The sequence below is a fragment of the Colius striatus genome, chromosome 14 (genome assembly GCF_028858725.1).
Source record: "Colius striatus isolate bColStr4 chromosome 14, bColStr4.1.hap1, whole genome shotgun sequence".
In the NCBI taxonomy this organism is placed as follows: Eukaryota; Metazoa; Chordata; class Aves; order Coliiformes; family Coliidae; genus Colius; species Colius striatus.
Genome location: NC_084772.1, coordinates 3,315,837 through 3,335,189, shown reverse-complemented (window position 1 = coordinate 3,335,189; position 19,353 = coordinate 3,315,837). Strand labels below are relative to the sequence as shown.

General features: G+C 45.8%; 1 protein-coding gene across 10 annotated transcripts in view; it reads left to right on the top strand.

The window, feature by feature from the left end:
• Positions 1-1,414: 1,414 nt before the first annotated feature.
• The window catches only part of CNOT1 (CCR4-NOT transcription complex subunit 1), a 56,402-nt gene continuing 38,463 nt past the window's right edge, over positions 1,415-19,353 (top strand). For all 10 annotated transcript variants that reach the window (XM_062007197.1, XM_062007191.1, XM_062007195.1 and 7 more), the window contains exons 1-10: positions 1,415-1,593; positions 7,608-7,884; positions 12,018-12,125; positions 12,798-12,896; positions 13,427-13,495; positions 13,596-13,650; positions 14,081-14,284; positions 15,672-15,840; positions 17,784-17,910; positions 18,185-18,295. In XM_062007197.1, coding sequence (XP_061863181.1) covers positions 7,783-7,884; positions 12,018-12,125; positions 12,798-12,896; positions 13,427-13,495; positions 13,596-13,650; positions 14,081-14,284; positions 15,672-15,840; positions 17,784-17,910; positions 18,185-18,295 — 1,044 coding nt within the window. In that variant the 5' untranslated portion in view covers positions 1,415-1,593; positions 7,608-7,782. The remainder of the gene's footprint in view (positions 1,594-7,607; positions 7,885-12,017; positions 12,126-12,797; positions 12,897-13,426; positions 13,496-13,595; positions 13,651-14,080; positions 14,285-15,671; positions 15,841-17,783; positions 17,911-18,184; positions 18,296-19,353) is intronic.

Genomic DNA, 19,353 nt, shown 5'->3' with positions numbered 1-19,353 from the left:
GTGTGTGTGTGTGCTCTGTGAGTGTGTGTGTGAGTGTGTGCTCTGTGAGTGTGTGTGTGTGTACTCTGTGAGTGTGTGTGTGTGCTCTGTGAGTGTGTGTGTGTGAGTGTGTGTGCTCTGTGAGTGTGTGTGTGTGTACTCTGTGAGTGTGTGTGTGCAGGTGTTGTGTGTGTGTGTGCTGTGTGTGTGTGTGCAGACGTGTGAGTGTGTGTGCAGGTGTTGTGTGTGCTCTGTGAGTGTGTGTGTGTGTACTCTGTGTGTGTGTGTGTGTGCTCTGTGTGTGTGCGTGTGCTCTGTGAGTGTGTGTGTGTGTGCAGGTGTTGTGTGTGTGCTGTGTGTGTGTGTGCAGACGTTGTGTGTGTGTGTGTACTCTGTGAGTGTGTGTGTGCAGGTGTTGTGTGTGTGTGTGCAGGCGTTGTGTGTGTGTGCTCTGTGAGTGTGTGTGTGCAGGTGTTGTGTGTGTGTGTGCTCTGTGTGTGTGTGTGTGTGTGTGCTCTGTGTGTGTGTGTCTCTGTGTGTGTGTGTGCTGTGTGTGTGTCTCTGTGTGTGTGTGCTCTGTGTGTGTGTGCAGGCGTTGTGTGTGAATGTGTGCTCTGTGTGTGTGCGGGTGCTGTGTGTGTGTGTGCAGGTGTTGTATGTGTGTGTGTGCGTGGGCGTTGTGTGTGAGTCTGTGTGTGTATGCTGTGTGTGTGTTTGCTCTGTGAGTGTGTGTGCGGGCACTGTGTGCGTATGGGTGTGAGTGTGTGTGTATGTGTGAGTGAGTGTACAGGCACTCTGTGTGTATGTTTGTGTGTGTGTGTGTGCGTGTGTGTGCGCGCGGCCGGGGCGCTGCGGGGGTTATGGGGGGGTTATGGGGGGGGGGTTGCGGTGCCGCGCGCGCTCCCGCCTCGGGCCGTACCACCGCGCTGGGGACGGGGGGGGGGGGTGCCCTGGGTGCGCGGCGCTCCGGGTCGTACCAAGGCAGCGCGGGGGGAGGTGCCTGGGTCCGTCCCACCGCGTGGGGGGACGGGGGGAGGCGCTGTGACGGGGCCGTACTACTGCTGGGGGCGGGAGGGGGGGAACACGCGACACAGGGGGAGCGACTCCGCCCCCTGCCTGGCTCCGCGCGCCCTTCAGCGCTCTCCGCCGCTTCCTCTCCCCGCCCCGCCCCGCGCCCGTCGGTCGGCCCCGCCAGTCCGTGCTGCCCGCCGGCGCGCATGCGTCGCCAGCGCTGATTGGCCGACGCCTTCGCAAGGGCTCCGGCCGCTGTCGGCCAATGGGAGCGCGGCGCTGGCTGCGCGCGCCGGGCCGCGCGAGGGCGGGGGCAGGACGGCGGGAGGTCGCGCCGCGTTGATTGGGCGGGCGCCGCGCGGCCCCGCGCTCCGATTGGCGGAGCGTGGCGCCAGGGGGCGGGAGGTTCGGCGGGCGCCCCGCCCCCGCGCCCCGCCGCTGCCCCCCCCGCTGGCTGCCGCGAGGGGGCGGGGGAGGGGAAAGGCCGCGACGTGAGCGCGCGACCCCGTCCGCCATTTTGTAGTGGAACGGCTGAGGCGAGAGGATAAAAGCGCGAGCGGCCGCCGCCCGCTGCCTCGCTCCGGTCTCTTCACGCCCTCTGAGGTGAGCGCCGCCCGCCCGGCCCCGCGCAGCCTCGGCCCGCGGGTGGGCCGCGTGTTGCGGCCGTGTACGGGGTCGGGGGGAGGGGAAGGGGGGGTGGGATCGGCGAAGGCTCCGCGGCGGCGGGAGTTGCGGCCGGGGTCTGGCCGCGGGGGTCGCGGGGGCGGTGCGGGCCGCGGCGGGGCCCGGGCCCGGGGAGCGTGAGGCGCCGGCTCTGGCTGAGGCCGCGTGCCCGGGCCGGCGCTTCCGGGGTGCGCGTGGGGCAGCCCCGGCCCCGAGGCCCGGCCCGCGCCGCTGCCGCGCTCGCCTCGCCGCCCGCTCCTTCAGTTGCCACGCGAGCGGCTGGAGGGGGCCGCCGAGCCAACTTTGAGGGGCTTTGCTCCGTCCCGGGCGCTGCGGGCCGATCGCCGCCGCGAGTGCATCGAGGCCCGCGGGTCGCTACCTGCGGCTCCCGGGGCAGGGCGGACGGTACCGGCAGCTGCACGGGCGTCGCGTCCAGGAGACGTGGAAGCCTTCCGCTTTTGAGCTGTTTTGATTTCTCTTCCCATTCGCCTTTCGTAGCGTCGATCGTGACAGGTGGAGCTGTGAGAGACCCGGGGAGCGGCCGGTGCTGGGCCTACCCTGAGGCACGGCTCAGTGGCCTCCTCTGGAGATCGGCCGTGGTGCAACTTAGCCAAAGAAAACAAGTCGCGTGTGAACAGGGAGCCGTAGTAAATAACCCAGTGACACAGCCTTCCTGCAGTGCCCGTGGAACAGAGGCTTCCCAGCACTGGCCTACCGTTTGGAATACACTGCCCAGTAAAATGGATGTGTGTGTTTCAAAACTAGAAACAGCAACAGTTGGTTCTTTTGACAGACCCTGTGTTGTTAGAAATAGCTCCTTTGCAATAGTTGCCCAGCTCAGAGGAGTGCCATGTTCTGCTTGCAGCCCTGTACAAGGTCACTGATTGGTCAGTTCAACAGACTACAAACATTCTGGACCATGTTTGCAACAGGATTGAGGAAATGCCAAAAAACACAAACCCAGACACTTGATCTGTCAGTATGTCATGAGCTGAGACTATCTGAATCCCACTTGTTAAAAGGAAGCGTGACATCTTCTTAAGTGGGTAACACAACAGGTATGACACCTGACAAGTCATTCCTATTGCACACAGCTTCAGTGTTTCCTGTTTCTAAGGTAACTACAGTGTCATTGGCTAAAATTACAGACAGGGTGAGTCCCTATGAGTGACTGTCTTATAAATGGGAAACAAACTTAGTTGCTAATATACTTGCTTGACATTTCTAGACTTGTTATGGTCCTGGTTCTTCTGCCCTTTGGCTTTTAAGTTTGCTTTTAACTGTTGACCCTATGGGCCTGATGTCTCCAAACTCATAGCAAGCTTGCTGGTGATAGATTTTTCTGCTCTTCAGAGGAACAACTGATCCTGTTTAGCCTTCTATGGTTGTGCTCCTAGGTACTTAGTTTGTTGTCATGGGTGCTGAGATGGCTGCTGGTGGTGTTCAGTTGAGTATGTGGAAGAGAAGCTGCGAACAACTTGGGAGAAGGAGACAGAGCTGCTTTGTGTGTGTGATGGGTCATTGCCATGTCGTGTTGGGAATCTATCACTGAGAGTTGTGTTTGAGGACATGACTGTTTTAGCCAAGTTTTTCTCTACTTCTATGACCATCTCTACTATATGGCAGCTCTGATTCTCCTTTGCCTTTTCAAATAGCATTTAAGGGGTTTAGAACCCTCTTTGGATGGGAAAGAGCACAAAGTCCTTCTGAATGAGTTGCTAAATTTCCTTCACTTCCATCCAACAGAAGCCATCCTACAATGTGTGGCTGAAGGGAAAGTGGGAAGTGAGAGGCTTTTGGGTTGTTTCTGTGAACGGTTCTCTTTGAGATATGAAAATGCCTGAAGCCTAACTGGCCTTAGTGGGGTAGGTTCCAAACCTGAAGCCTAACTGGCTACAGTCTCCCAAGGGCAGTTGCCATGTCTGATCAGGATCATGGCTTCCATTTAACTGCAGTTGTCTGCAGTTTCCCAGGATAGGGAATGTTCAAGTGGCTTTTCTTCCTGTAAACACCTACATTTGAACAGATCAGGTTGATCGGGAGCTTATTTTCCTGTTAATGTGACTTACACTGTAAGGTTTTTCTTTCTGTAGCTTTCAGAATGACAGCCACCCTGAAATCTGACTTACCTGTGGTATGATCTCAAACCTGCTTTCCCCCTTGGAGTGTTTCTTATGTGGGCTTGCGAGGTGTGCTGCTGTTCCTTGTGCTTTGTTCATGTGAGTTTGGGAAGTGAATAAGAGACAGTTCCAAAGAACAGGGTTAGCAATGGTGCTTTTAGCATGTTTGTATGGGTTTTGGCAGGAGTTTAGAACCTAATCTGCCAACATGTTGCTGTTTCTCTCACTTGAGGTGTCATATCTTCCACCTGTGGTACACGTGGCCTAAAATCTTTAAAGCTCTTGAAACCCAGTGGGCAAAGTTCCTTACCTCTGCAAAATACTGAAATAAAGTACTGAAAACCCCCCTGAACTTCAGATTAAAGTAACTTTGCAATCACTTGCTTGGTAAGAAAGTTCTTTGTGGAAGACCTGAGGTTTGTCATCTTCAGCAGCAAGGCTTAGTTCCTTCTAGTGATCTGCTCCAGGTTAGTCGAGAGTGTTTTTGTCAAAGCTGACTGCTGGTGCATACTGGCCCCCTCTCTTTGGTGATGTTTGGATTCTTGCCTAAAACTGTATTATATTTATGTTTTAATAACCCAACAGAACTCTGCTGTTGGAAAGAATCTACTGAAATAGATGCCAAATGTTTTGCTGATGGCCCTTTGATTTCCTTAGCAAGTGTTGAGGCCGTGTAATCCTACAGACTTGAGTAAATGTTTTCTCCCTTTTAAATATCAGCTGTATGGCACAATGTAACATGGTGATCTCTAAAGAGCTCCCCCCCAGTCCTGTGTGTGGCAGCTTAGTCCCTTGCTGTATCATAGGAACTGTAGCTGAAAGTCCTTAGTTTTGTCAGCAGATGTGAATTTCTTTTTTGGTAAAACCTTTCAGGATGAGGCCTGATTTTTCTGAGCCTGTGAGATGTCAAGTTGGCCCTGTGCACTGAAAGCTTCCTGAGCTAATGCAGCCAATGTGAGGAGATTCATTTCCACTAAGAATACATGCATCCAAAAATAAAGGCTGCTTTGCATAGCATTCATAGCTTGCTTAATCAGTGCTGTAGGAACTGAGTTTTAGCCTTGCATCGAGTGACCAGAGAGCTACCCAGGCACTTGTGCCTTCTGCACAGGGCTTCCTTAATTACTCTGATGTTACATACTGCTGGAAGTTAGGCTGCAGCATTTGAAGCTCTGAAACACCACTGCCTGGTACTTGAGAGCTGCCAGGTTTCTTTCTGTGTATTAGGATACATACTGTGCAAACCATATATTTAGACCAGAAATAGGAAGCTGCTTCCTTCAGCTATTGTGTTCTGTCCTTGAGTCGCCACAGCTGCTCAGGCTCCTGTTCTGTGTCCCTGAGAGGCGAAAATCCCTCTTTGACCCCAGCTTGGGTTCTCCCGTGGCACTGCTGGATTTTGCTGTTAGAAAGTGGCAAAGCTTGTTGTCTTGCTGTACAGTTAAAGCATGTGGAGGTGTTCAGTCCCTGCTTAGTATGGGAGGAACAGTGATATTAACAGAGAGTGGGATGGTCAGTGTCAATGCTCTGCAGGGTATTGTGTGGCAACAGGGAGGATCTGATTTACAACTGAGCCCAGCTTAAGAGTTCTAGTACCTAAAAGCTAGATTTTTGGGTGGAGGAGGTGTGATTGCTGTGCTGTTTGTATTGGTCTGAGGAACAATAGCCAGAGAAATATGTTTTTTCTTCTTAGATCCTGAAGGGAAAACTCTGAAACTTCTGTTACTGCTTTAAAACTGACAGAGGTGGAGTTTTGGTTTGTGTCATATTCTTGAGTCTGGAGTGAGTTCTTCAGCCCTTTGCAGGCTGCTTGCAGTGGCTTTTGTGGGTGTAGGTACTGTGACACAGTGATCTGGCTTCTCAATTTGTGACATTTGTTTTTCAGAAGCTTTATGTTGGTCCACGATGTTAAATGTTGCCAGTGAGAGTGTGTTGCAAAGCGTGTGTTTGCTGTGCCTGGTGATGTTGTCTGGATTATTCCAAAAGTGGAATTGAGTTCCTTAGAAAAACCTGGCCAGGCACTGTGCTACTGAGTAATCTTTAACATTCGTCCCCTTTCCTACAAAGCTGTCACACAGTCGGTGAGCTTTTCAGCCTGTAGGTAAGGGTAAGGAATGGTAGCTTGTCAGATGTACAGAGAAGGAAAACTGGGAGTTTTCTGTAGTGATTTGGCTGCAGTTTTAAGCATGGATGCACAGCTGCATTGCCACTGAAAGGTGCTTTCAGTGTTGCTGCTTGAAAATTTTTCTCAAGTGATGGAAGGTTTTTTTGCACAAGTAGTGTCTTAACTTCTAAAGGTGTGCAGGGTTTTTTCTGTGGCCTCATGGAAGTCTGGGAGCTGAGTAATGGTTTGACTTTTCCTTTCAAGTATTCATGTTTTGATTTAATCTAATACTCTTGTGAAAGAGCAGAGTAGTCTTCATTGCCTGTGATAGGATTGGTTGCTCCTGATGCTTTGAAGTGTAGGCAGATGTTAAGCTGTAGTTGTGAGTGAAAACCTTTATACAAAGGGAGAGGAGGGGAAGAGTTGTAGTTGTACTCAGCACAGCCTTTTCAGCTTGTCTCCGTGCTGTTCCTGTTCCCCTCTCGCAGGATGGCGGCTGACAAGTCGAGCCATGCTGAGCTGAGGCGGAGTGTGCTTCCTGAACTGATTTGCCCTGAGCCTTGTGTGTGCCAAGCACACGTCTCCTGTGCAATCCATCTCAGTGATGAGGCAGAAATTGGGGACTGGTGGGTTTCACTGTACAGCTGAGACAGTAAGGCAATAGTTTTTATTCTGTAAGAGATCTTCAGTCTCTTGGCACGATGCCTCATGACCTTTGTGTTTTAATCAAGTAGAGCTTGAAAACAGTGACTCTCCAGCTTGATTCCACCTCTGATAAATTACAGAGCTGCCTCTTGGAGCAGCTTATGGCTCCCTCTGAGACTCCTCAGACTGTTGGTTATGCAGGACTTGCTTTGGGATGCAATTTTATCACGTTGGCAATCAGTAATTTAACAGACAAGATGTCAAGTGCCAAGTTTTGTGTTGTCATAGAAATTTATTAAGCTGACAAGCTTGGCTGTTGGAGCTTGCTGGAAAGCTGTTTCAGTGTAAGCCAAATGTTAGAGTTAGTTTATTGCAGTTCTTTGTGCGTGTTGCTCCTTCACAATTGCTTGTTTTGGTGGGTACAGTTGATTGCAACACCACTGCCATGGTAGCGAGGCAAAGAAAAGGCACATGTATGTACTTACAGTTTGATGCTTTGAATGATTCTGACCTCTGATTGTTGCTGTGTGGTATCTAATTCATTATGCATCTTGTTTTCCTCTTCTCACAGTGCTGAAAGAGTAGTCATTCTTCTGAGCGAGCTGTTTGCTAGCTCTTCCAGCCTGGCAAAATGCAGAGATGAATAACTGTGGCTGGGTGGTGTGAAAACAGCTAAGCTTGTGTTGAGAAAACTTAATGGCACTTCTTTTTCCTTGGGGACATAGTTATGTCAAATGGTTTATGTAGGTTAAGCTGTCAAACATGTCTATCTTATCAATTTACATGTTAAAAAAGCTGGCTTCGTAAAACGAGCAAAAAAACCCAAAAGTGACTTCCAAGGCATAATGCTGAATTCCTCCAGGATTTAACTTTCCACCCTGCAGTGTTCTGGTGGAAGTAGGAAACACAGAGAAACCACTAACTGTTTTCAACACTACATGAGCTCAAAGATTTCTTTAATAATTAAAATGAAGGGGTTTTTTTCCTGTTAACTGGGAGCGTTCCATAGCAAGGGAACATCAGTGCCTGGAACGGAGCTGGGGAGTTGCTACAGAACCTAAATCTCATGTAATACTCTCTTTCAGGTGCCATGTTTCAGACCAGAGGAAGACAACTGAGAAAGAAAAGCTGAAGAAAGTAACACAGAACCAGATACAGGCTAATTGGGGGAAAAAAAATTAACCTGTCTCTGAGGTGACTAAAGGGGAATAATGGTGATTTTGCGCCGGGCTCGGCCGCCTGCTTCCGCCCCAACCAGCAATGAATCTTGACTCGCTCTCGCTGGCCTTGTCTCAAATCAGCTACCTGGTGGACAATTTAACCAAGAAAAACTACCGAGCCAGCCAGCAGGAAATACAGCATGTAAGTAAAGCAATGGTGCTACAGAAGAAACTGTAAATGAAAACTGCGAGTGTCAAATGGAGTTTGTCTTCTGTATCGAATCGTACTCTGTGGTGCTCTCTCGTGTTGCTGTGTGCTCTTCTCTGTGGTGTTGACAATCACAGCTCTTGTGTCTCTGATGTTCCTGTTGGCTTTGTCTGTCAGGTTGAGACATACAGCTGCTCGGAGCTGAGACCAGTGTTAGCTTTGTAGTTGGATATTAGGATTCATGCCTGCTCTTGGAGGGAGTGGTATACAAGCTTTCCTAACTCCTTCGGGTGAAATCTGTCAACTTTTGGACATCCCATAACACACTGACTGGGAGAGAGAGCAAAATACTTTCATTTGTTGTTCAGTTGTTTTCCTGAAAGCTGAGTATGTGGTTCCTTACATCTGAATGCTTTCACTGGCCTCAGGTGGAAGTTTTTTGCTCCTCATGCCATGAAATGCGGCTTAGCAGTGGAGCCAAGCTGACTTTCCTGGCCTTGGGTTTTCAGAAGGCAGGCAGAGAAACTGTATATGGAAACCCAGATATCTAAGATCTAGACAAGAATTCTAGTTCAATTGACCCTTTTAAAAATAGCTTTGAGTAGCAGGATGGACTGAAAAGCATTATCTGCTTAGGAGGAAATGAATGTTACTGAGCCAGTTTTAGAAACTGGTTTAGTTCAGTTCCCAGCAGATAGCTGGACCAGTTTATGTTTCTCTCTCACTCTACTGCAGCCTTGCGGTGATTGCATCAGATTAGGAGGCCAGGGGGCTTAAGAAGAGTGAGTTTCTGGTAACAGATGACTTGAAAAGTGCATTCATCACTTACTAGGGGTGAGAGGGAGTGCTTTCAGCAGCATTCACTGCTTAAAATGATCTTGTAAGCCACGGAGATAGAATAAGCCTCTTGTAGCTTTTGTAAAGCTTCCTTGGTTTTACAAGTTCAGTACTCATGGGAAGCTCATCTGAGATCATGCTGTCCTTTCAGTCCCTGTTGGTTTTACCAGACAGCTTTTGCAGGAAGGTGTGACTGAGGCATGACTTGCAGATCTGCCATCAACACTTAGGTAAAGGCTAGTAAACATTTCTTTGGTTTGGGAGAAGATTTGGTGCTTCTACCATTCAGTTGGAACTGAGATCCCTAAAACAGTAACAGCTTGTTCCTTATCCCTCATGGCAGGCCTCTTAGAGTCACTGTGGTGAGAGACTGGAAACCAGTCTGTGCAAATGGCTGCTTTGTTGTATATTTGGTTCTAAGACACATCTGGGATTTCAAGACTAAATTCCTGACAGTCTCACATGGTCCTTTGTCTTTTTTAAAACTTCCTGGTATTTACTTTTATAGTTGCTGGTACAGTTTCTCCTCAGATAGTGAAGAGATTACATATGCATGCTCTAACTCTCTTTGTCTCTCAGTACACTGCTTGGTGTAAATTCTTGGCATAATTCACTCAACTTTACAAAGCTTCTAAGCCTACAGAGAAGGTGGAAAGCCATACTTGGAGCTGTTCTTGTCACAGCTGACCAAAGTGACCCTTGTGTTTAAACACATCACTTGCAAGCATAGCTGTGCCAAAACTTGAGCACCTCATTTCTGCTCAGACATGCTTTCAGTGGTCATTTAACATAGGTGATGCTTTAAGACTGCTTTAAAAGAACCCAGAATTTATGTTAAGAAAATGCATTTGTCAGAGAGAAGTTCTAAAGAATGGCTTCCTCTGAAGTGGCTTTTTGTGGTCTCCTTTTCCTGAAGTAGTGATGAGGAGAGCCTGGTTTGAGAGGAGAGAAGGGCTTTGCATACACAATTATATAAGAAAAGCAAACTTCTTGTATCTGGACAAGCAGAGTCGATTTTATTTAATCTGACCTTGTGTCTGTCTAAGACAAATCCAACTTGTCTCCAAATAATAAATCCAAATACGAGTGGCTTAAGCTTCACCCCACATCACAGACTGGTGGAGGTTGGAAGGGACCTCTGGAGGTCATGTGGGCCAACCTCCAGCTCAAACAGCATCACTTGGAACCTGTTGCCCAAGAATATGTCCAGTCAGCTCTTGAGTACCTCCATGGATAGAAGCTGCCTCTCTGGGCAGCCTGTGCTAGTGCACAGTCACTCTCATGGTAGTAAAAAACCCCAAAGGCTCAGATTCTACAGATGGTTTTGTGATTGGGTACACTGTTCTGGAAGTGTGCAAGAGAACTGCCAGTATGAATGGGGTTTTTTCTACAGGAAAACAAGTAATTCACAGTCCATGTGTCCTGAAAAAGGTTCATGTGAATGTAGTTAGAATGGAAAGATGCTGCGATGCACTTCTAGTGTTCTCTTCCCTCTCTCCCCATGTGTTAAGTTTTCAAATTATTAAGCTTCTGAGGTTGCTTCTAAGCATGGAAGCAATCTAACTCTGATGCAGCCAAATTGTGTTGATGGCTTTAGTATGTACAGCTTCTGAATCTCTGCTTTGTTGAGTTCATCTTGGTCACAGCACCAAATAGTTCACTAGATTGGTCCAGCTTCATGCTAGTCTTCTTTGCACAACTAAATCTACATATTTATTTGGAATTGCCTAAATGAACTGCCTGTTTTCTGAAGCCTGAGCTGACTGGGAGACTTACTGTCAATTCAGTTTTGCTACTGTGTGCACCAACCAGAGCATCTTCCTACCTCATCATGGGGGATGATACTTTGGAAGACCATGCTGTCAACCTAACTGGATTGGGTGATTGACTCTGGACTGACATACCACAGGCATGTATCTTCTTGCCTGTGTATGAGCTCAGATGCTTCTTTACAGCAGAAATTTGGCAGCCACTGTAATAAGCAGGTTTTGAGGGACAGAGGAGCATAATGTTGGGTAATGATGGAAGAATTGAGATGAGAATGATCAGGAATAGCAGAGCTGGAGCAGTCACAGCCTAAAGCAATGCTGTTGTCTTCTTGTGCAAAGAGACTACTGGCAAACAGATATTGATGAGGGAGTGAAGCAGTTGGCTTTGGTGGAAGCAAACAGCAGAGCTGCTGGTTTGTGCTGGCACATTTTGTGTCTGCCCTACAGCTAGAAAGGGGGAAACAATGACAAAAGCTTTGCCAATAGATGAAGGTTAGATTTGTTGGTAGCTGATGCTGTTTGGACAAAAGAGCAAGCTACTGGTGATTAAATGACTTCAAATTTCTGCCATTGTGGATTTCACTAAAAGCAAGTAGTGTTGTCCAATTAGCTGAGGCTTAAAGAAATGTATAAGCACTGAAACAACCTGAACTTCAGACAGCTGGTCTGTAGCCAAGAGTTAAACTTAAGGCAAACAATAGAGGATGCAAACATCTCGTTAAGATCTAGTAATGAGTGGTAGGTGTTGCAAATTAACAAATGCAGATCACCTGTTTATGACCGAGTTACAGAATTCAGTTGAGTGAGCTCTAATGACAGGGGAGGAGACATGGTAAAAGGTCTCAGCTGCAGATGTTCAGCATGTGGCATTTGATTTTTAAAGCTTGCTAATGAGCAAGTTGGAGATCAACTTCTTTTCTCTAGATGGCAGGAACGTTCTTTTCAGGAACATCCCTTAGGTCCTAAAAGTCCCTGGGGTAATGGCAGTTAAGTAAGTTGTGACCAGGAGACAATGTAGAAGCTGCCCTCAAGATCAGCAGCGATGCTGTATGGTGCCTTGTCTCTGGGATAAGTTCCTCCTATGTAGGTATAGCACAGAGGTGCAGGCTGTCCTGCAGCTGTCTTCTTGCAGACTTAGGTACTATAGCTGTGGGGAGAAGTGAGGTGGTGGCACTGCGTGGATTCTAGGCTGCTTTGGTGGCAGAGATGCTTGAAATCAGCCTCAAGATGAGCCAAATCCCCCTTTTACTTAGCTTTCTAAGAGTACTACACATGAAATGGATGACTTCTGTGTCAGTGACTTGTTTCTAGATTCTTTATGTCTTTGTTTATGCATTTCATTTGCAAATAGGGTTAGTTACTTGGTTTCTGTCTCCCTGATTAAAAAGGAACATTCTTAGTGGATTTGTTAAAACCAAAGTAACCACTAGAAGTCCCACTGCAACTGTGGCACTAGACCCAGATCTTGCTCAGTGATGACTGTTTGCTACCAAGTTGGTGTTGCTGATTTCTGTGTTCCAGATTGTGAACAGGCACGGTCCCGAGGCAGACAGGCATTTACTACGCTGTCTCTTCTCCCACGTGGATTTCAGTGGCGATGGTAAAAGCAGTGGCAAAGATTTTCATCAGGTACAGTTTGCACTGAGGCATCAGCTTGTCTATTTTGTTTGTTAAAATATCTGCAATGGGATTTGATCCATTTTAAGCACTAAGTCAGGTAATAACTTCAAGCAGACCTCTTTTCTGGTAGATGGCCTTTCCGTTGCAAGCACCTTTTGCCAGTCCTCAAGTTAGAAGACAAGAAATTTTTGATATCTGGCTCTTAAAATTGTTCAATTTGGAAAAAACAGATGGCTTCAGTACAATTGCTCTTTATACCACATGCAGTGCTCTAGTTTGAAAGCCTTTCTTTGTCTTTTAAAACTTTGTCCAAATCAACTGTCACTCCTGGTGCTGCCTATGTCCAGTCTCTGAAGTGTTTTCATCCTTTAGCAATTTTGCTACAGACTTTTTTAGCTCATAAACAGGAATCCAATATTCTTAGATTGTTGCAGTATGTGAGGCTGCTTAGAGAAAACACAATGTTGTACCTGTGATGGAGAATATTTGATCATTTTCTCAGTCTTAAACTAAGCCTGAAGAAAACATGAATGAAAAGAAACTCGTTAATGAGTATTTGAGCACTTAGAAGGCCTTAAGCACCTTATCTTTTGTCTAGTTTTACTGCACACAGTAGAAGTTCTGTTTCTTTTGCCTTATTAACAATAAATGTGAGTGTTGAAGTTCCCTTCTTCTTTTCAGACTCAATTTCTGATCCAGGAGTGTGCGTCGCTGATTACAAAACCAAACTTTATCTCGACGCTGTCCTACGCCATTGACAATCCCTTGCACTATCAGAAGGTTTGTGTGCTTCCTGAAGGGGATCCCTGTGTCCAACTGCAGTCAACTGTTCTGTAGAAAGAAAAAGAAACCAGCTGCTTTTCGGGTTTTTTTTCCCTCTGGGTTTGTCACAGCTGAGACTGGTTGTACTAAAGTCCTAAAATCGAGCTCGCTTAGAGGTTGGGGTTTTTTTGTTAAACTGAGCAAATTACTCAGTCACTCTGGATGACTGCTAAGTAACTTTAAAGCTCAATCTAATGTTAGCACTTTATGGCATGTTTGTGACAGCCAGAACATAAATAAATCATCACTCCTCCTGTTTCTTTCAGTATGACAACCCTGATAGTGGTTTAATAGGGAAATTGTGCGATATGCTTAAGAAACTTATTGTTCAGATGTATCCATAAATAGTTCCAAAGATGTTGTGTTAACCTTCAGCAAAGTAGTTACTAGTATTCCAGACTTGCAATGGCCTCTAGATAGCCTGACACATCATTACAAGTGAGACTAATGTGTAACAGCTTCCATTTAACTCTTCTTACCTGTTTCAGAGTCTAAAGCCTTCACCCCATTTATTTGCCCAATTGAGTAAAGTCATCAAATTAAGTAAAGTTCAAGAGGTAGGTGAATGCTGATTTTAAAAGTATTTCAATGTGTTTTGGCTGAGCTTGTTAGAAAGGATTGATGTCCCCTTACGATGCTGTTTGCTCTTGTTTATAGGTGATTTTTGGTCTTGCTTTACTGAACTCTTTCAGCTCAGATCTACGAGGTTTTGGTAAGTGAAGCTGCTGCAGGGTTACTTCTTTTCTTTTTGAAGCAGAGGGCTTTCCAGATGGATAGATGTGTGACTGCATGACCCGAGTGCTGCAAGACCTAGCAGTATGCCATCAAAGTCTAACACTGTTTTGAGAGGAGGGGCAATAGCTAGCACAGTTGTCTTGTCTTATATGAGTTTGAATGATTTGCTCCATGAATGATTTGCTTAGATAATGAATCAAATTAAGGTGTGATGATGTCTTACCTTGCAGTTGTCCATTAATATTGGAGTTCTGAGGTATGGATTAGGAGGCTTCTATTTAAATCTGAACTGTTGTTGTGGCTTGTGCTAAACAAAGTCTGATTAACAGAATGGTAATCAGCTAAAAAGAGTCTTCATGTTAAGAGAACTTCCAGGGTTTGACTCCAGCCTCTTCTGTTTTCAAAAGCTGCCCAGTTTATCAAACAGAAACTGCCGGATCTTCTGCGCTCTTACATTGACGCGGACGTCAGTGGAAATCAAGAAGGTGGCTTCCAAGATATCGCAATAGAGGTCCTGCACCTTCTCCTCTCCCATCTCCTTTTTGGGCAGAAGGGAGCCTTTGGGGTAGGACAGGAGCAGATTGACGCTTTCCTCAAAACATTACGTAGAGGTAAGTGTGGTGGTGTTCAGGAAGCCTGACTAAATGGCAGCTTGGAAAGGGATTGTCATCACTTGCTGTCCGTGCAGACTGCTGCTGAACTCAGCACGTGGTCATGTTTGAGCTGATGGAAAAGCACCACTGTTGTGACATTGGGGTATCATGTATTGTTTTTCTTTCAATAAGCAGTAATGTGGTCTCATGTTTGGGGCTTTTGTAAAGTTGTGATAACTGTGTTAAGTAGGGGTATTTGAGTCTGTGCTTGCTTGTTTGGGATGGTAGTTGTGGGTTTAACTAAAGCAAGCCTGTGCACTCCAGCTGGAAAACCTGAGCTCCTTACAGTGTAAGGAACACACATAGCTATTTCTTATAGGCAGATGTTAAGCACTGGGTTGTTTATATTGGATGCAGAGCTATGAGGAAACACTAGCACAGCAAGGGAAAGAAAATAAACAGGTTTCATTTCCTGAAAGCTGCCATGATCCTTTAGTGATGGCATGGAACGTTATTGATACATACTGTTGCTTCAGAAAGAAAGCAACTACTGTGTTTGCTGTAAACCTCTCAGAATAAGGAGGATTTGGACTTGAAGCTCACTGAATTGAACTCAACCCACATCTTGGTTCTGCACAGACCTAGAGGAAGGCACCCTTTATATAAGAGCAAAATACTTGTTTAAGCATAGATCCTTAGTTCATGTTTTAAGGAAGATTAGTGTATTAGCTTCTGTAATTCCCCTCAGTTGGCTTTGGGAAACTGGGAACTCTTCTCTGAGTGCTCCCCAAAAGGACATGGTAACATTATGCCTCACAGTAAAAGTCACTCTGCCTTGGCAAGGCCTTACCCATGAGGAGTCTTGGCTGCTTTCCATTGAGCACAGCTCCCATCAGTACATCTGATCCTCTCATTATTACTCCTGCCTCTCTTAAGCTTTGTAAGTTTCCTGGAAGGAAGAAGGGAGTATTTTCTCTTACCATGCTCAAGTGCCTGGTTTCGATTTGCCAGACTTCTTAGACTCAGTAGCAGATCCTTTGTTTCCTAATACTTCCTGAGTTGGAGGAGAGGCTTTTACTGTGCTGCTGGATTATTTCCTGCTCTGTGGTTTGATTTTTTTTTTTTTCTGACTACTGTTAGCAACAATCTAGTTCTATACTTACCACCAGCACAGCTGCCAGCCCTTTTGAACCTGTGTGAACAAAGCCTATTCCACATTCTTGTTCTCCAGAAATATCCCAATGCCAGTAGAGATCTGGGAGGTGGGATGGAGGGATGCACGAGTGCCCTCTTGGTTTCTGCAGCAGGAGGAAAACTAGCACAGTAGCCAAGTTATTTTGGATAGTCACTTGCATGCAACTGCTGTTCTGAAGTTTCTGACACCCTTTGTTCTCCCTGCCTTTAGATTTTCCCCAGGAGCGTTGCCCTGTGGTGCTTGCACCACTTCTATACCCTGAAAAACGGGACATTCTAATGGACAGGATCCTGCCTGATTCTGGAGGGATAGCCAAAACCATGATGGAGAGTTCTCTAGCAGATTTCATGCAAGAAGTTGGCTATGGCTTTTGTACAAGGTTTGTGGGAAGATAGCATTTTCAAGCATCTTGTGTGGTGGTGATTTTCTTTCTTATTCCTTGAGTCAAAGGATCAGCAAGACTTAAAGCACTAAAACTGGAACCTCATGAAGTTTTATGAGGTCATTTGTTTTGATTCCTGTTTTGTGTTTTGCTTTCTTCCAATGTATATAACATGTCTATTGAGATTGTGTAGGATTTTGTCATGGTAAGAAGTTCTAGGTGATGGTGCTCCTTGTAAAGCCATTTGTAAGAATCTGACCATCACCCTTTCTGTCAGTAAAACCCAAGTGGCTAGGCAGGCATAAATTCCAACAGAGTCTTTGAAGAATTTTGCTTGTGTCAGACTCCTGTTAGCTCACTGTCCACATGAAACAGGTTACAGAAGAACTGAAGGTGATAGTCTCACCTCAAGAGAATTGACAGCTTTCTGTTTATACTGACTTCTGGACACAGTATGATTGAGATTACTTGTAGCAGTAGAATCTAATTACCGTGGTGAATTGCTACAGTTACCTTGACAGCTGCACCAGTCTTTGCCTCTTGAGACTTATTTTTGTAAAAACACAGCTGTCTTAAGCTCACCTTGGGTTTGTGAGTACATTTCTAGAAGCACATTTCCCACAGTGTTCCACATTGTTGTTCTGTCTGGGCAGCTCTGTTAAAGGACTGGCTGGAGCTGTGTGGCAGTGGCTGTTGTGGGAGTCCTGTCAGCAGAGCTCCCAGCTTGGCTTACAGCACTGCACTGCATGCCATGGGCTGTTTGTATAGATGTGTGGACTGCAGTGGTTACCAGAAGTGGAAGGAGGAGCTAGACTTCAGTCAGAAGCTGTCTATTGAAGAGTTAATTTGGGATATTAAGAGTTAAGTTTTATTTCCTGCTGTGTATCTGCACAAGTTCAGCTCAGTTTAAGCCAGTTGTTAAGATTTGAGGGCAGTGCTCTGATACTGATAATGCTAACAGGAGCCTGCCAGCATGTGGCTGGTTTTGAGGCAGCCCTTAGTCTTAGCCCTCAGTATGAACCCAACATGCTGGTTTTTATAGGAAGATTTGTTAAGAAGCATGAGCTAAGAGAAGTAAATGATTCTGTGTTGTAAAATGCTATTGACTCCTTTCAGGAGGTGATTAAATCTCAAAGATATTTACGTAAGTTTCTGTTTAAACAGAGAAGTAAGGAAACACAACATGAATGAAAATGATTTCCTTTAACATGTGCCAGTTAATAAACCATTGTTTGGCTGTACTGATGCATAAATCTCATTGGCCTGGTTGGGAAGTGTTCACAGAGTGAAACAAAAACTGCAAAACAGGCCTTTACTTCTAAAATTGAAACTGAAGCATCTGCTCATTGTTTGCTCTTTGGTCTCCTTGGAGGTTTTTGCTAGTGCTCTGATCAGAGGCACCGTGGCTTGCTCTGGGCTATAAAGTGTACTTTCACAGCTTACCTTTTGAACAGTGCATGTCATCTTTCTGAAATGTGTATTCTCACAGCCTTCGTTTCACCTACAGCTAGCAGGAAACTTCAGTCTTTTGAAGCTCTGTATCACAGGTCAACACAGGGAAGTGCTTTTAACAGAAAACGGTGCTAAACCTGCCCTGTGCTTTCACTGTGACAGAGCATAGTCTGTGCAGTCTCTCACTGCCACTTGAGCAGACCTAGCTTTCCATGGAGTACATGGCACAGGATGTTTCATGCAAATAGTTGCATGGCCTCTGTACTGAATTTCTCTTCTTACTTGTCCTGGATTTTTACTTTGTTGGATCATTTGTCTGACGTAGCTGAAGCTGAGTGAATGCTCATGTTTTATGGTCTGCAGCTAGTTTCTCCCAGCAGGCTGTGTGCTGTCCCAGCTGTTCTCACAGGTCTGGCTTTGATCTGTAGTGTTGTGCCACAGTGAAGCCTGCATTCACATTAAAGTCTCTGTGTTTTGTTGCATCTTAGTGTGGAAGAATGTCGCAACATAATCATGCAGTTTGGAGTTCGGGAGGTGACGGCTGCGCAGGTCGCCAGGGTTTTGGGGATGATGGCTCGGACTCATTCGGGGCTGACGGATGGGATTCCGTTACAAGTGAGTGGCCTGCTGGAGTGGGGGTTGTGGGTTTGAATCAGCAGAAGGTGACAAGTTAAAATGTTGGCCTCTAGTCATTTAAGAATTGCTTTTGTTATTCCAGCACTTCTAACTGTTCCACTGTAAATATCTGGGAGGTTCTCAGAAGCACAGCTGATGTGGTTACCAGTCTGAACTTCTGCTTACCTGCATAGTGCAGGCACTTCTGTAGGTAGTGGGTTTTGAGACTGCTTCATTTTTAACCAGTGTTTGATTGAGTGTATTTCACTTGCAGTCTATTTCGGCTCCTGGCAGTGGGATTTGGAGCGATGGGAAAGATAAAAGTGATGGAGCACAAGCCCATACCTGGAATGTGGAGGTCTTAATTGATGTTCTGAAAGAGCTGGTAAGATTTGTGAGCATCTTGGTCGTTCCTTCAGAATGTCTGAAGGAAGGACATGTCTCAGGGTGAATATAAGGTTTTTAAGCTTGTGGCAGCCTGAGTAGCTTAGAATCTCATCCATGTAATTTTGCTACTGTACTTAAATGATTGCTGGGTTTTCTTTTTCCTTATGAACAAGAATATTTTGAGGAATTGTGGGAAATAAAAGCTGCCTGAATATATAACTTGGGTACAACATGAGGTTTATTCCACACTGTTCCCATATACTCCAGCATATATTCTCTGAGGGGGTTTGTGTTCCAACTTACATCTGGCAGTGAAAAGCTTTGTGCATCAGGCACTTTGCTGTGAAAAACTTTTCCCTGTAGGCACTAATGATGAAAATGAAACAAAATATCTTTGTAGCTACTCACTCCAAAACAAAACGCTGCTTGCATACAATGATGCTTCACAAATGGGAAGTTTTTTTCCCAGCACTTTATAAGCATTTGTATTAGTAATCAACTCAGTGAAACATGAGTACCATTTCCTTTGTTTACCTTAGGTTGGGTGATGTGTTTTTTCCCTGTAATCTATGCAGGACTCACTGATCTGTTTTTTTAATCCTTGCAACATGCAACTGTGGTAGGTCACCTATTTCTGGAAGTAGTGGTCTTGGAGGCTATAGTTCCCTCCGAGCTCCCTTCTCCTTCCAGTTGCACACTTGCTGAAAATCTGTTAGGTGCTTTGCAAGTACTTGCAGTGTAAAATTTTCCAAAGGAAAAGCAAGTTGTTTTTGCCAGTGGATGAGACCCTTTCTGCCTCTTATTGGAGGGCAGGTGGAAGCCTCCAAAAGGAGTGAGGTAGCCTGCTAAGGAGCTGTATCATTGAGGAGAGGTGGGGCATATGTTCAAGATTTGTTAGTGAAATGTTTGGAAGGATAGATAGCTACTGCTTGTGATGTAGGGGAAGTGCAGTCTCACAGCCTTGTTTCAAGTATTAACTTGCATCAGGCAACTGTCTAAATACTCTTCTTTTTAAAACAAAAACTTTGCTTTCAAATAGAAGTTGGGTAGATGTTA